The sequence below is a fragment of the Melospiza melodia genome, chromosome 4, assembly GCF_035770615.1.
Source record: "Melospiza melodia melodia isolate bMelMel2 chromosome 4, bMelMel2.pri, whole genome shotgun sequence".
Taxonomy (NCBI): Eukaryota; Metazoa; Chordata; class Aves; order Passeriformes; family Passerellidae; genus Melospiza; species Melospiza melodia.
The window spans coordinates 18,741,736-18,757,284 of record NC_086197.1 but is presented as its reverse complement, the minus strand read 5'-3'; the positions used below and the strand labels follow the sequence as shown (position 1 = coordinate 18,757,284).

The window sequence follows — 15,549 nt, the reverse complement described above, 5'->3', positions numbered from 1 at the left end:
CAGCAGAACTGTACACAGCGCTCCGGGTGAGGTCTCAGAAGAGCAGAGGCAGACAATCCCTTCCCTTGACCTGCTGGCCACTTTCCTTTTCACAGACACCCAGGACATGCCTGGCTTTCTGGGCTAAAAGCTCACCCAGCTGGCTCATGCCAAGTTTTTCACCAGCCATCACCCCCAAGTCCTTCTCTGTAGGGCTGCTCTCAATCACTTCTCCACCTAGCCTGTAGGTGTGCAGGGACTGCCATGGTTCCTGTGTAGGACCTTGCACTTTGCTGACCTCCATGAGGTTTGCACTGTCCCACCTCTCAAACGTGCCAAGGTCCCCCTGGCTGTGTCCCTTTACTCCAGTGTAATGTGTTCACTGCTCCACCAAGTCTGCTGTGAGCAAGGAACTTGCTGTGGGCACGCTTGATTCCATTCTCCGTGCCGCTGACAAAGATGCTGGTCACAGTACTGACCCAAGACACACCACTCATATGGACATAAGGAATAAACTTGTGTTCTTGTGGAGCCACTGTGACTTCCCTGTCACAGGGGAAGTTTTAGGAGCCAGTGATGTTAGTGCAGCCCAGTTTGTCCATGCAGTCCTGCTCACACTATTTTCTGCTGTTGTTTCTCTGTCTTGCAGCAACTTCTGCTGATCGTTTTTACCGCATTGACAGATCTCAGGTAAATCCTTATTCATTTTTTGTTTCTATTAATTTCTTTATTTTTAAAGCTACGTCAAATGCAGCTTAAAATGAATTATCTGCCATTCTTCCTGTCTATTGCAAAATGTTACTCATGATGTCTCATGAGAAGTAGAGAAAAAACTCTGGGCTCTTTTTTAGTTGATCTAATTCATGTTGTTTTACTGAAGTCTTGTATCTGCTGACCATCTGCCATTCTGTTTACTACCAATCTGATAGAGATCAGAATTTTCTGCAATTGTTTTCCTTATCAAATCTTACTTGGGACATCTGTGTAACACCAACATATTTGTATTTATCTTTTCAATGTTGCCTTTAGGCACCAGAAGTCTTGCCTCCTGCATGTGCACGTGTGTGCTGTGAAATAGCTATGGAAATTAAGATATTGTTGCAATTTGAGAATTATGAACAGAGATGCACAAAATATTCACAAGGAACCCCAAAACAATGTGTGTCTCTGCTGGGTTCAAAACTGTGGCATAGATCTGACAATCTGAATATTTTTTTAAAAAAGACACTGAAAATTTTACAGGGCTTTTGGTGTTTCTGATTTGTAGCCAGAATGGACCAATTAGTTGCTCAGCATTAAGTGCAAATTGTTGATTTCACACTGTGGTTGTTTGTATCTGGTCCCCCTGAGAGCTGTGTAAGCTGTTTCTGAATCACATGAACATGTTACTGTTTCTTAGCAAAAGCAGCTGGTGCTTTAGCTCAAGCAGAAGGAGCTGTGACTTTAGTTCAGAGTTCCCCTGTACCCTGTCTGCATGTAGACACCATGGGACTTCTTTGCACACAGTCAAATAAACAGTTTGAATCTAACATTGGGAAGGCAAGGGTGAAGAAGATGCTGCTACAGACTAAACTGGGCAATTTGACTCTGGGTTATTCTGCATTTTTCCAATCCTTGATACTGTACTAATGGTCATTTTTAATGCCTACTCCTTCATCCTGTGATTCTGTGAGGAAAAAATTGAATACTGTGCATTGGTCCCTGTAGGGAGATAGAATATAAGAAAATAAATATAGTGTAGAAGTAATCTTACCCCTAAGGAGTTGCAGCTGGGCCAATTATCAAAGATTAGGAACAGGCCACAGCTGTAACCAATGAGAAGAAGAGTGCTATAAAAGAGTGGAGTGGCTGGGTGAGAAGGGAACTGGAGTCAGTTGGTTACTTTATGAAGAAGAGAGTCAGTGCTCTGAGGAGTTGCCCATGAGAAACACCAAGAAGGTATGAAACTTTTGTGATAAGGAGACAACAGTATGTAACCCCTGCAATAAGATGACAACAGGTCCCAGCACACAAACAGTGGCAAATTTCCTGCCTGTTTCCCTACATAGACAGGCATACTCACACTCAGTGGATTTTTTTTTGAAAGGCAATAAGCCTTCAGTGTCAATACCAAAAATAAAGGATTGAGAAAGACAGCTTTGGTAATGGAGATGTGAAAACAGAATGTACAACTGGTGGAGATCTGGAAGAGTATCCCCAAACAGAGAAAAGTTCTGTCAACCATCATCAAAGAAGAGACTTCAACTGTTGGTCCTCATTTCAAAATGTAGACATCAGCTTTATGGGTAGACCTCCAGGTTTCATCAGAATGGCATAGTCATCAAGGAACAGCCTTTAAAATATTGCTGTGAGTGTGCAGCTTGCTCATGGGGAATCTTGTTTGACTTGAAATCAATGACATATAAATTGGTGACTTCTGTGGCATTGATGTTAATGTATGTGTGAGTACACACTTACATGTAGAGTCCCTTGAATATTCTCCAGGGAACCTGACATGCACTCAATTCATTCTAGGGCAGCTGGGTACTCTGAGGGACCAGTGATGCTGCAGGTTCATTATTTGTTGCTTGTGTCACTCTGACAGGAACATTTGCACTTTGTGACGGAAATTTCGCAGGACGAGATTTTTATCCTGGACCCAGAGATGGTAATGTCTCAGCAGGTGGGAACGCCTCCAGGAATGCCTGACCTGGTAGTGGAGCAGGCAACTGGGTGAGTGCTGCTGGAATCTGCTTTTCAGCAGGTGTGTTAGAGATGGACTTATCTTTCTGGCCCCCTTTTCTGGAGGATTAGGAGATGTGGGAGGGCAGGTATTCTGTAGGAACAAGTCCAGCTGTGGTAATGACAGGAGAACAGCAGTGTAGCATCTACTCTTATTAGGCTTCCTGGAACACATAGCAGGACTAGTGGACTTCAGCACCTTTTAATCACCTCACACCACCTGACCCTAAATCCTGACATAAATCTCCTAACAAAGATTGAGTCACAAACTTCTCTGCATTGTCAGAGTTCTGATCCCACTGTGTAAAGCCCTGAAGCCTTTGCGTCTAAGAATGATCATGAAGTGTCTCTGTTTCTTATCATCCTCTTGACAGACCAGAAATGCTTTTGTCTTTAGGAACAGCACTCATAGTGAATTAATCTATTTTAACTTGCTATGGGCTGAAAAATGCTGGGAACCAATGAGCAAGGGAAGACAGCTTTGAAGTGGGGTGTGAATGCCTTTCTCTTGCTCCTTCTCTCCTTAGAATATCGGAGCGGTGGAACCCCACAGTTCGGAAGAGGATGCTGAGCGACAGCGGCCTTGGAAAGATTTCTCCCCACTACGAGGTACCTGACAAACAAAAGGACGCCAGCCAGACACATATGCTGCAGTAAGAGCCCTCTGCATTTCTCTGCTTGATGATGCACTGTCCCTGTCACCACAGACAACTCTTAATGTCTCCTTTAAGCTTAATTAATTGTGCCGAGATGCTGAAATTGCAAATACTTTTTGCTATTTCTCTTTTGCTTTGCCATTCTGTTCTTCCTCTTTGTCCGTTATTTTATGTTCTTGCCTTTGTTTCATTCTCTGTGGCACCCTCCCCTTTTAATAAACCTAAATCCAAGTTTCTGAAAGAAAATGCCTTATTTTTGATGTCTGAAGTTCCAGCTTAGAAAATCTTCTTGGCAACTGGTTTGGTGAAAGGTCAAAGCATTCACTCTCAAGGTAGTTCTGATGCAAATGTGATAAAACAGAAACCTCCAGAACTGCTGCTTGCTGTCAAAGATGTAGGCAAAGGTTTTCATATAATCTTGAACAATGTAGGATGGCTGTACAGTCGTTTTCTTTTTGATAATTTCCCCATAAAAGAAATTTTTTCCTTAGTACTATCTACTATGTTCAGATTGAGTTAAAAATACTTCTTATTCTGCTTACCTATGTTAGAAATTGTTCTCAACTTTTTGGTTATTTCACTTTAGATTTTCAAAACCATCAGTGGATCACTACCAAAGATTAGATGAGAAATGTCTGCCAGAAACTCTGTTGCTGGATTTGAAGTTATTTGTGACTTGGGGTTGTATTCCTCCTATCCCTCAAGTAAATAATGTATAATTGTGTTTGTAGTTCTACTGTATCAGCAGCCCCATAGGCAGGTTTTAAGACTTAGGATAGAAAAATCAGGATTAGTGACAATGTGGCCTTTTTTTCAGTTTTTTTTTAATGTTAGGATGTGTGTGGGAGAGGGCTGCAAGGTACAGGGCAGGCAGAGCCTACAGCTCTGGGACAGGTGCAGTGGGGATGGCAGGCTGTTTAGACATAAGGCTACCAACTGGAAACTTTCCAGCTAGCTGGAAAATGCTGTCAGGAAGAGATGTCATGGCAAGAAAGGGTGATCAAGGTAGCACTGCCAGGACAAAATCACCTGTTTTTCTCCCTGAGGGATTCTGGACCAGTTCTTGATATTCTTTGCAAAGTGAAGAATGATGATTTCAGGTTCATTTTTTTCCATAGACTGGAACGGCAGGGTCCAAAAGCTGGCAAAGCTGTGAGAAAAATGATGCTTAGACAGTTCAAGGCAGTGTGGAGAGATGGTGAGAACAGGTGGACTAATTTCTTATTGATAAGAAGAGTGATTTTGTTTACATCAGCATGACTGGAAATGTTTGCTTAGCTGTAACAATTACATTTGGTGGATTTATTAAGTACAAAGTAAGCTAGTAGCATTGCTCAGAGTAAAGTGTCCCTGTCACTGCCTACTATGAGGAATTGTTTACAATTTCTCTAAACTTTAATTGTTTTGGCTGAATATTTCATGCTAAGAATCAGTCTATGATTCTTTTTCTTTTAGTAAACACTTTAACAAAAAAGCCAGTTCTTTATGAAGACAAGATTTGTGGGAAATGTGCCTCTTTAAATGACCTTCCTTCAAATAAATAAATCCAGTGGTCCTTTCCTGAGTTGTGTTAGTGCTGGTAGTGGAATGAACCTCATTGGAATGAAAATTTGGAAGCTTGACATTTAGTAAAATGTCATCATAATACCAGGGAGATGCCTTTTGCTGTCTTGAAAATTACCCCTGAATTGGCCCTGCTGATGAGGCTGTTCGTGCACTTTGGAGACACCTCAGATTCAAGAGCTTTGCTTTCCAAAGTTTCTGTCTGTACATGCTCACAGAGGAGTTATGCTCCTCTAGGCTTAATTCAAGTTGCAGACCTGAGGGAAGTGGGACTGTGCTGCTCATTATCTCATCTCCAGCAGCAGGGAGAAATAGGATGCATCAGTCATGGTCAGATGGAGATGGTCAGGACAAGGTGTGTGAAGAAACAAGGAAAAGAGGTTGCAAGGAGTAGAAGCACAAAGAGAGCATGTGCAGGGACTTGGGGAACAGGATTAAAGGATGGGAGCTGTTCAGAGCACAGAGGATAACCAGGTGTCTGGGGAGTCGGAATGGAAATAATGACAAGGAGGAGGGCATGGGGTGCAGATAGGTAAGAGATGAGTGAGACAAGCTAGGGACATGGGGGAAGGGTCTGCGGCTGTTTCTCTCCAGAATAGAGAATTCTGAATTTAATCATGTTATTACACATGTGGGTAAGCTCTGAAATATATTTAAAAACTGCCTCACTTGCTACCAAGGTGGAAGTGTATGGTAAGTGAGTCAGGGGACTGCAGTGGAGGCAGCAACCTGTTATTAAATATAAGACAGTTGAATGATGCTCTGTGGGACTGGCTTCTCTTTTCAGCATGTGTGACATAATTTTTGAATGGTGAGGATTTACAACAAACTTTTCACAAGTGGCCAGTTAACCATGGGCTTTCTCATTCAGTGCATGTCCACTGTGAAGTAGGTTTGGTTACTGGGGGCCACTACAGGGAGATTTTTGAAAGAGTGTGGAGGGCTGGAAACTGAGAAATAGGATTTCTGTTCCCTCAGGTTGTATGACTAAAATGAATGGAAAGTTAGTGCCTGGTTTCCCAGCTGCAGAATACAGATAATATTGCAACCTCACCTTAAAGGACCACAGTGAGGGCAAATTTCATGGTCTGGAGAAACCGGGATACTATGGGGAGACTCTGTCAGAGGTGCTTAGCAGGACATGAATCATTTTGCATTCTGTGCACAGTCTTGGCAGTGTGGAAGAAATAAATTTTGAGGCTGTGCAGTGCATATACGGGAGGATATCAAGAAGGTTTTGACTTAAACTCTGAGACAAGACTCCAGCAGAAGAAAATAGAAAGTGGCAAAGTGACTACAATTTTTCATAATATTTGAGTGAAACAGGGTTGAAATATGATCCCAAATTTCCAAGCTTCTGGATGTTTAACTTAGCAATCTAAAAAAAATCTAACATGGCACTTTAAAGAAAAAAATTAGTACTCTAGAAAGCATTATTATATTTTGGCAGCCGAAGTTCCTCATGCGTTTTTTCCAGAGATTCGTCCCTTCAGAAATTATTTTTCAATTAAAACTTGAAAAAAGGATTTCAGCAAAATTCCTAAACAGGAATATGGCAGAGAACAGAGCAGTCAATTTCTCCTCTACACAGAGCTCTCATGGATCTTCTAAGAGTCATCAGCATCCAATGTTTTATTGAGTCAGAGATATTGTACAGCCAAAAAACATTATCCTATAGCCTAGGGCAAATGACAGGACACTTGGTGTGAGAGAAAGGGATCATTGTTGACTCACTGGGAGTGCTTTCTCAGTGGTCATTTTTTCTCCTAAACAGGATATGACCACAGCTGGTCATAATGTATCTTCAGGATGCTTAGACTGTATCTGTCATCACTATATACACACATACAGATGTGTGTATATACATATTTATATATGTATATACATATATATAAAACTTCTTTAAGATAAAGTAATTATTTGTGACAAGTGAGGAATGTAGCTAAAATTTCAAAGTTGAATGAGCTCTTATTTCAATAAATGAAAGCAGAGAACAGAATACATGTTCTAAAACTAATTCTAATGTTAGGTGTTTCTTTTGATCACAAGCTTGTTTGGTAAAAGCATAGTGTGAATATAATGGTTTTGAGGCAGGGGTCTTTCTGAGATAAAAATTATGCTTTTTCTTCAATTAACTGAATTCATGTTATTTTCAGGTAGGTGTTGGTTAATAGTATTTCATGTTGTGTTCCTTATTTGATAGCTCTTTGATCTGTGGTGGATTGTACAGGACATGAAACAGTGTCTTGATGCAGTAACCATGAGCTGGGGCAGATTGTAGTTTAATAGGGACATCAATTAGTGTGAACACTGTATTTAAAAAAACACATTGGGATGACAATTTACTGGGACTAGAGGTGCTTGATCTTGAAAAAAAGATAAATATTCTAGTCTGACTGCACTGATGCTGGAAATTGGACCCTTCCTTTGTACATGAGTGGTTTCATCCTATGATTAAATGGTGCAGTGAGATGCAGACGACCTTACAGCCTGCTGAGTGTTTGTTGTTGGCCATATATTTCTCTTCTTGGTTGTCACCCTGTTATATGATGAGAGCTGGAAAATTCGATAAAATAAAAACCCCAACAACATACAGAGATGAAAAGGTGACTATATCTTGGTAGAAGTTTAATCTATGTCTTTTAATTGAAGTCATTAATTTTCCCACCATTCAGGGCAGCAACCAGCTCTTTTCTAGCATCTGTCCAGCTGTGATGATAATGTGTTTCCCAAGCTGCTGGCTGCATTTTCTGGATCAAGTGCATGGCTTGTGAAGGGTGGGCGAAGGTTGGCCAGGATGATGCCATCTGGTCTTGTTAGGGAGAGGAAGAAATAAATGCCTGTAGGTGCTGGAAGATGGCTGCAGCCCTTTCCACTAAATAGACATTAATTAGCTAGTAATACCATCCAGGCATTGCTTTATGAAGCTGTAATAACCTAGTTTCTCAGAGGGAAGAAGAAAAAGGCTAAATGCCAAGTGTTTCACTCAGCCTTAAGGATCTGATCATTGCCCAGGAAATCAGTGTGACAACACAGATGTTACAAGGTGGTTTAGGGTATTTTTTAAAGAGAAATCTTCATGTATTACAAGATGATAAGAGGGATACAAATTTGCATGCTAAAGGAGAAAGAATGCTAGTTTAGTGGAAGCTTAGAAAATATAAAAAGATGATTCAAAGCATGCTAGGCAGGGACTGCCTGGTGACAGTGAATCTTTAAAATTTCAAAGGTTGGTAAGGACATGAAAAATCTAAGAGTTTGCCTGAAAAGTATTGTGTTGGAAAACTCAGCATTGGCTCCTAAATAGGCAGAGTTGTCTACTCTGGTGTTTTTGATAGCAAAATCTTAATTAATTTTCAGGTTCAGATTTAGTTCAAGCTGCATTTATAAAATTACGCTACAAGAGTGAAGTGTGTATGTCTTAATTAGGTATTTGTGTACCTGTAAGAATTTCTTTCCATTTTGCAGATGAGACTCCATGAATACTGATTGCTTTCAAACAAATCTTATTTTAGTGAAGGTGTAAATCACCATTACCTTTACTGTAGACTCCTGTGTAGTCCTTATAATGGAACTCAAATATAACAGAATGCAGTGTCTTTTTTTGCTTAGCTCTCTTTTTTCTTTCTCTTCTGTTGTCTTGGATACTTTTACAAATAGCATCTTTCTCACTACCTAAAAGTGGAGCATGAGAGATTTGCCTAAAGCAACTCTGCCTCTTGCTAGGAAAGTGATGTAAAAAAGGTGAGGTTGGCACTGGAAAAGAAGATGTAGACCCAAAGAAGAGGGAAAAGTGTTGTAAAGAGGACTTAGAATTATTCATAAGAAGGTAAACATGGATTAAATAGGGAAAAAAATTTGAAGAAAGCCAAGAAGAATAAATTATAAGAATACAGCAAATGAATAAGAAATTGTTTGGAATGAAAGCAAGTTCCCTAAGAGAGACTGAGTGTGAAAAAAGTGATGCATTTTGGTGTGGGGTTTGATCCTGTATCTTTAAAGCTTTTGCTATTTGTCAGCATGTTGCAGTCACAATACTTAACATTTTATACGCATCCCAGATAGAAGCTGCAATTTATCCACCATTAGGAAAACCTTTCTTCAGTTCCTCTATAAATCTTCCATTATCCCCACTGATGAAGAATTCTTTCACAAGGATGGCACCTGTTAATTTTTTTAGTCTAGTGCACAGGTGTGGTAAACAATGTCATGTATTTTAAGCTTCTCTTGTGAATACAGTTTCTCTATATATATTGAGTTCTTAGCAATATTCATTGTTTTGGGAGATTTTTCAGTGGGGAAAAAATGCAAGAATTGTTCAGGGACTCCTGGCCATGTCTAATTAGTAAACACACCTTGACTCAGCTGTAGAAGAAAGGCAGAGTTGGAAGAGGAAAACAATGCTGAAAAGAGAGAGTGGAGAGGAATGTTCATACTGAAATACCTTTGTAAAGACTGGCCTGCATGAGAAATGCTCTTGGTTTATTCTGAGTGGGTAAAACTTGAGAACAGATGCTCTCAACTCAGGATGTGCTACTTCAGCTGGAGTGGAAACATCTCAGAGATGGCTCTGGGTATGGAAAGATCCTGACACTTAGTTCTGGTGTCTGAGGGTACAAAAGCAGGACAAAGGCAAGTGGTGCCACACACAAGCCCTGCTAGGTCAGAAGATGAGCCACAGCTTTGTGGTGATGGCATGCACTGGACCTGAGGGACCTTTGCAAACAGTGAGGATCAGATGGTTCTGGAAGCTATTAAAAACAAACTTTCAGCAACTTCTGGTGTTACCTTTAAGTGATTGCATACAGGCAAAACCTTATTTAATAATCTCTTCCCCTGTTTTAATTAGTAGAATTTTTATGTCACTACTGTCAAGTCTGGCCTTATCTATAGAGAGGTGGGCTGTAGAAAATTCATGGGTATTACTTAAATTTTTCTGCAACACTCATTAGTAATTGGTACTTACATGTCATCCTGACAACCCTAGCCCAGTAATACTGAGCTTTAAGACACCATTTTTGTTTCTGCTCTTGTTAAGCATAATTGGGAAAAGAAGAAATCAGAAATTGGTTTAGATTTGCATGTCTATAACCTTATTTATATATGTGAATGCAATGCAGAGAGTGTGTGTTTTCTTCAAGAATGAAGTTTCAGCCTGTGCTGTTGAGGCAAAGGTGTTTTAGTAACAGTGTGCACATGTGAGTTGGGTTTGTGCATCTTCCCCTTCGATAGATGGCAGAAACGGAGCACATCCTCTACTGGATCCTGTACAGTGTTCTTTTTCTCCTCAGTACTTATTACCAATACATTTTATCACTCAGCATTTAGCTCCCCAGAGTAGACTGGGTGGGATTTTGGCTTCCTCTTTTCTCACCAAGCTGCCCCCTCTTAATCACTTTTGTGGCATCTCAACACCTGATGCACAGCTGAGAAAATTCGCCCTGCTGGCAAATTATTTTGACAGACAGTGACATGCAAAGCACTCCTACACAAGATGAGACTACAAATCGGCTTCTTTAGAGAGATCTTGCTTCTTGACTGGCATCCCACTTTCCAAAAGGGAAATGCAAGCAGTCCAGCTCTCCTCCTCTCCTTGGGGCAGTTTCAAGCAACAGAATGCACACGCACTTGACAAAGGAACAATCTTACCTGAATGGTAAAAAGTCAACTACCACCTAGCTTGAAAATGCCTTCTGAATATTTCCAACAGACAAAGAGGCAAAGCCAAGTTTTCCACGTGGAATGTAAGTTTTTATTTTGGACTTCATTTAAAAGATAAAAAAATAAAAATCATGTTGGCAAAGTAGAGATAGCTGGGTACCTTGGTTGCCTTGAAGTGGTTTACCTTACCATTTACTAATCTGCTTTCCACTCTTTGACTGATGGACAAGACTGAAGCAATAGAGTCTCTTTTCTGTGACGGTGTTCAGAGGGGTCCGAGGAAGAGGGAAGAGACAAGGATCTGACTCCATGTTTCAGAAGGCTGATTCATTATTTTATGATATATATTATATTAAAACTATAGTGAAAGAATAAAAGAAAAGATTTCATCAGAAGGCTAGCTAAGAATAGCAAAAGAAAGAATGACAACAAAAGCTTGTGGCTCAGACAGTCTGAGCTAGCTCACTGTGATTGGCCATTAATTAGAAACAACCACATGAGACCAATCACAGATCCACCTGTTGCATTCCACAGCAGCAGATAATCATTGTTTACATTTTGTTCCTGAGGTCTTTGAGCTTCTCAAGAGGAAAAATCCTAAAGAAAAGATTTTTCATAAAAGATGTCTGTGACAATTTTCTCTTTTTTTTTTTTTTAACAACTGTATTCTTTCTCCACCTTTGCCTGCATCCTTGCTCACCTACTTTAGTCCTTGATTTGCAAAGCAGAATCTTCTCTGAGAGGTAAAACAGCTTTACAGCAAAGTAGGCAGCAATATGTCAAGAGAAAGACTTCTCATAATCTCATTTTCTTTTTGTCTGGGTAAAAGAAAATGACATTTGATAATTTAATTTTTAGGGCCTACTGCTTTCCCTGTATTGGACTTGTGGTAACTGTACCTGGCAGGAGCAGGGTAGCAATAGTGGATCTGACAATGCCACTGCACAATGTGAATATCCCTCTCTCCAGCTTGATGGACTGGAAACAACAGACCTACAGTCCCCAGTGACATTAAAGGTGCTGGAAAAGGGGATGGATGGGTTTACTGGGGTGATAAAGGATGATTGACAGAAAGGTATATTCTTCTGGGTATACTTTAACCACTCTTACAAATATAGGTCAAGTATTCTCTGGCATGGCAGACTTAAAAGCCAATCAAGGCTGGAAAACTTGTGTACCTTGTAGTTTTAGACATGTATGTCTGCATTTATGTGTACTTTTTACTCATTTGTAGGAGTTGAGGTAAGAAAAAAACCAAAACAACAAAAACCCAATCCCAAACCTCCCAGTCCTAGTTTTCTGGGCATTGCACAGGAATAGCAAGCCTGTGTCCATGTGCTCTGTGCCTGCCATAAGGAGCTGCCATCTGCTTGGAGAGGAGGCTGGTTCTTAATGTGTTCTCACTCAGTACCAAGCTGTCTTATCAAAGCCAAAACCAGCGAGCTTCAGAGCCTGGGTAAGAAACAGCCCTGTACATGTGTTACACACACATTGGGCTACAAACTCTGTTCAAGCTTTCACACCTGGACATCTCATTAGATGCATTCAGACTCTATTTCTGTTCCTGTTCATATCCTTAAGTTCTGGTTTAACAGACTTGCAAAGAGAATAAAAATGTAGTTTGGTAAAATAGCTGCTCTAAGATATCACACAGAAGTACTACTTCACCTGAGTTGACTGTGTTAAATTTAAAAAACCCAAACCGTTCAATAATTCTTCAGATATCTTCATATTTGTATTTCTGCTGTGGCTGAAAACTGGGAAATATCAAAAATACTATGCAACAAAAAGGTAAAGACAAAGGAGAGTTATGTGAAAATAGATCACCTTTTGAGGTTTGCAATGGAGTATTTTAGACCTGCAGATATTAGTGAGGCTGGGGACGATATTCTGACATGTGCCCTCACTTGACTCATAGAACAAAAAATGAGATTTTTCACTGGGGCCTGCTTGGGAAGTTGATTTTTTCCCAGGCTGTGTGTCTTGGCATGGCTGCTCTGCAGGGAGCTGCCCTTTCCCTTCCATGTCTGGTGTGAGTGCCTGAGTCCCTTGGCTCTGGGCTTGTGTGGCAGGGTGTAGGAGGTACTGTGCCTCTTTAACACACCTGCCAAAGGACTTGGGAGAGCAGAGAAACTTCTGGAAGCTTCAAAACATTCACTTTGTCCCTGCTTCCTGCTGCTCCTCTGCATTAGGAAAGGCCCAGTAAAACCCACAGCTTTGTCTTGGTAGCTGAGACAGAGTGTTTAGCAGTGCTGGCACTGGGGTGTGAGCAAGGGAGGGAAATACAAGGGGAGCAGGGCCATAACAGAGAGCCTTGCTGAGCTTCTGGCAGTGCTGATGCCCATGGGCCAGCAGGGACAGATGGACATGGCTAAATTATGCCAAGAGCTGAAATCAGAGAGTCAGAGGTGGCTTGGAGCCAGTGTGACTCTGACTCCTAGATGGCTGTTTCTGTGCCAGACATCTAAAAGTGCAGCACAAAAGCCATATCTGAAACTCCCAATAGAAGTTTTTTCTCCATCAATTAGTCTATAGAAGGAGTGTAAACAGCTCAGCAGTTCTGCTCTGTCTAGGATCCCTGTGTTGTGCGTATTAACTAAGGTGATTTTTTAATTTTTAGATTATTTTGTAAAAGGTGGCAGGAAAGTGAGGGTTTCTTAGTGCTTAGCACTTGTGAAAATCAGGTGACTTATTTTTTAACGTAATTGCAATAATCTGTTTCTGAGGGATTCATGTGTTTCTGGAACAAAATGCTGTTTCTCAAAAGTGTCTGGTTTGCATTGTTCTACAAACACACCATTTAGGGTGGCTTCTGGATTGTTTAGAAACCCAAAGTGGCCTAAAATTATTTGGGTAGTATCTCAACACACCAAGCAGCTGATGTGCCTTCACCTCCATCTAGCCTGAGGGCCAAGAGAAGCTCTGTTTTATGAACCAGGTTATACCTGAGGTGCCCAAAACGGGGTTGTCATGGTATTGTGCTTAGCAAAATAATTTCTTTCTCTGGGTTAAATAAAGCTGAAATCCTAACACAGTGACCTCTGTTTTAATCTTTTCCTGGAAGAAGTAAAAGTGCACTTATTTGTTGTTGAGGAAAAGCCAGATGTTTTGCTACCTAATAGATATGTTTTTATTCTCATGTAGAATGCTGAGGAAATGCATCAATGCAGCCACTTTAGCTCCTGTTCCAGGTCTTCTTAACAGTGGCCTGTGTCAAACAACATCCAGTCCCTTGGCATGCAGGTTGTTGTTTCACTAAAGCATAATGTCCTTAGATTTCACTTTCTATTGGTCAGTGAGGATTTTGAAGATTTAATTAAAGTCTGGAAATGGAAGAAGGGCATTTCAAAGAAGCGGGGATAGGACCTTCTTCAAAATAATTCTCTTGCATTCCACTGAGATGTTTTAGTGCCATGTGATGATAAGAGAAAGGCCAAGCATTTATAAAAAGACAAAACAAAAAACCGAATCCAGACAAACTGTGATTATCCTACAATGATCTTGCTGCTCATTTGGAAAGACCTTCTTTTTCAACTAAATACCAAGCCTTGCTCAGGTCATGTTTTGATGTGGAACTATTTTATCCAAGATGAATTTTATAGAACACTTCTCTATCCTTTTTCTCCTTTTAAAAAATTAATGATAAGCAGGTTTAGGTTTATAACTGATTTAGCAATAAAATCTTCTATTCCCTTTTAAGCAGCAATTCCTAGACAAGTCCTCTGGGTGTCAGTACAGCTTCAGGTATAGCTGCACTGTGGTTTTACTTGTCTTCATTAAAACATCCTCAGTGGATAGAGGAAAGGTAAGAGATAAAAAGTTAGGCAGTAGTGCAAAAAGACATGTGACAATATAGGGGACACTGACATGCCTGAGACCCAGCCTGGAACACATCTGAGCTGCCCTGCTTTTCCAAGAAGCACCAATTACTCTTCTGTATGTTGGACTGCGTGTGAACAGCCTGAGGCTGTGATTGCTGTGCAGGTGGAGATGGAGGCTGCTGAAGGAAGTGATGCCTTGTGAAGGCTGACCTAGAAGAGAGACTAGGTGGAGCTAAAAAATAAAGTAGATATTTATTAGGAGGCCTCAATAGGTACATCTTGGGCAGCACAAGAGCCCAGCCAGGGCTGCACCCAATATGAACCCAAAATAGTCACAAAAACAGACAACTGGTCATGAGGTCTCACGTTTTTATAAGTTCTGGTTCATTTACATGTTGGAGTTAACTGTCCAATTACACCTTTAGGTTATTAAGTCTCATCCTTCTTGTTTTTCTCTCTTCAATCCACATTGATTATGTTCTTAGGCTTGAGATTTGGATCGTTTGTCCTTGGTCCCAAGCTAGGAAAGGAATTGTTTTGTCTCCCTACTCTGTGAAGACAGCTAACCATCTTTAATATGCAGCTCAGAAGTACACTCTGAAGCAGTATAGAATCTGAAAAATATAAAAGCTACAACTGAGGCATCAGAAGTCACAGAGATGCTAGAAAGAATATGGATCTTGTCCTTTAGCAGGATTAAGAAAGGATAAGATCTCTAGTGTTTGTCTCTAGATGGTCATTGCAGGTTACAGGACATGTCCAAACAGATTTCTGCAAACTGATAAATAACTTGAATGGAATTTCTCAGATTCAGGGGGCTTTGCTGGTCAGCATTTTCCCATGTGTGTGAGGCAGTATAGTTGTTGTCTATGAGAAATATTTGAGAGGAAAGAAGAACAGGAGAAATGAGGTAGTAAAACCAGAAAGCTTTGTAGAGAGACTTAAAGAGTTGCAGAACAACTTGGTTGGGAGCAACTCTGAATGTCATCTAATACAAATCTTCAGGATAGATCCAGCCAGATGAAGTTCAGAGCCTTTTCCAGATGAGTTTTAAATACCTGCAAAACTGGAGATTCAACAATCTCTTTACACAGCCTGTTCTTCTCTTTAATCATCCACATAGTAGAAATTTTTTTCCTTAACATCCA

At 40.5% G+C, this 15,549-nt stretch overlaps 1 protein-coding gene across 7 annotated transcripts in view; it reads left to right on the top strand.

Moving 5' to 3' along the window:
* The window catches only part of DGKI (diacylglycerol kinase iota), a 202,143-nt gene that overhangs the window by 150,591 nt on the left and 36,003 nt on the right, over positions 1 to 15,549 (top strand). For all 7 annotated transcript variants that reach the window (XM_063154098.1, XM_063154105.1, XM_063154104.1 and 4 more), the window contains 3 exons: positions 629 to 669; positions 2,564 to 2,691; positions 3,228 to 3,353. In XM_063154098.1, coding sequence (XP_063010168.1) covers positions 629 to 669; positions 2,564 to 2,691; positions 3,228 to 3,353 — 295 coding nt within the window. The remainder of the gene's footprint in view (positions 1 to 628; positions 670 to 2,563; positions 2,692 to 3,227; positions 3,354 to 15,549) is intronic.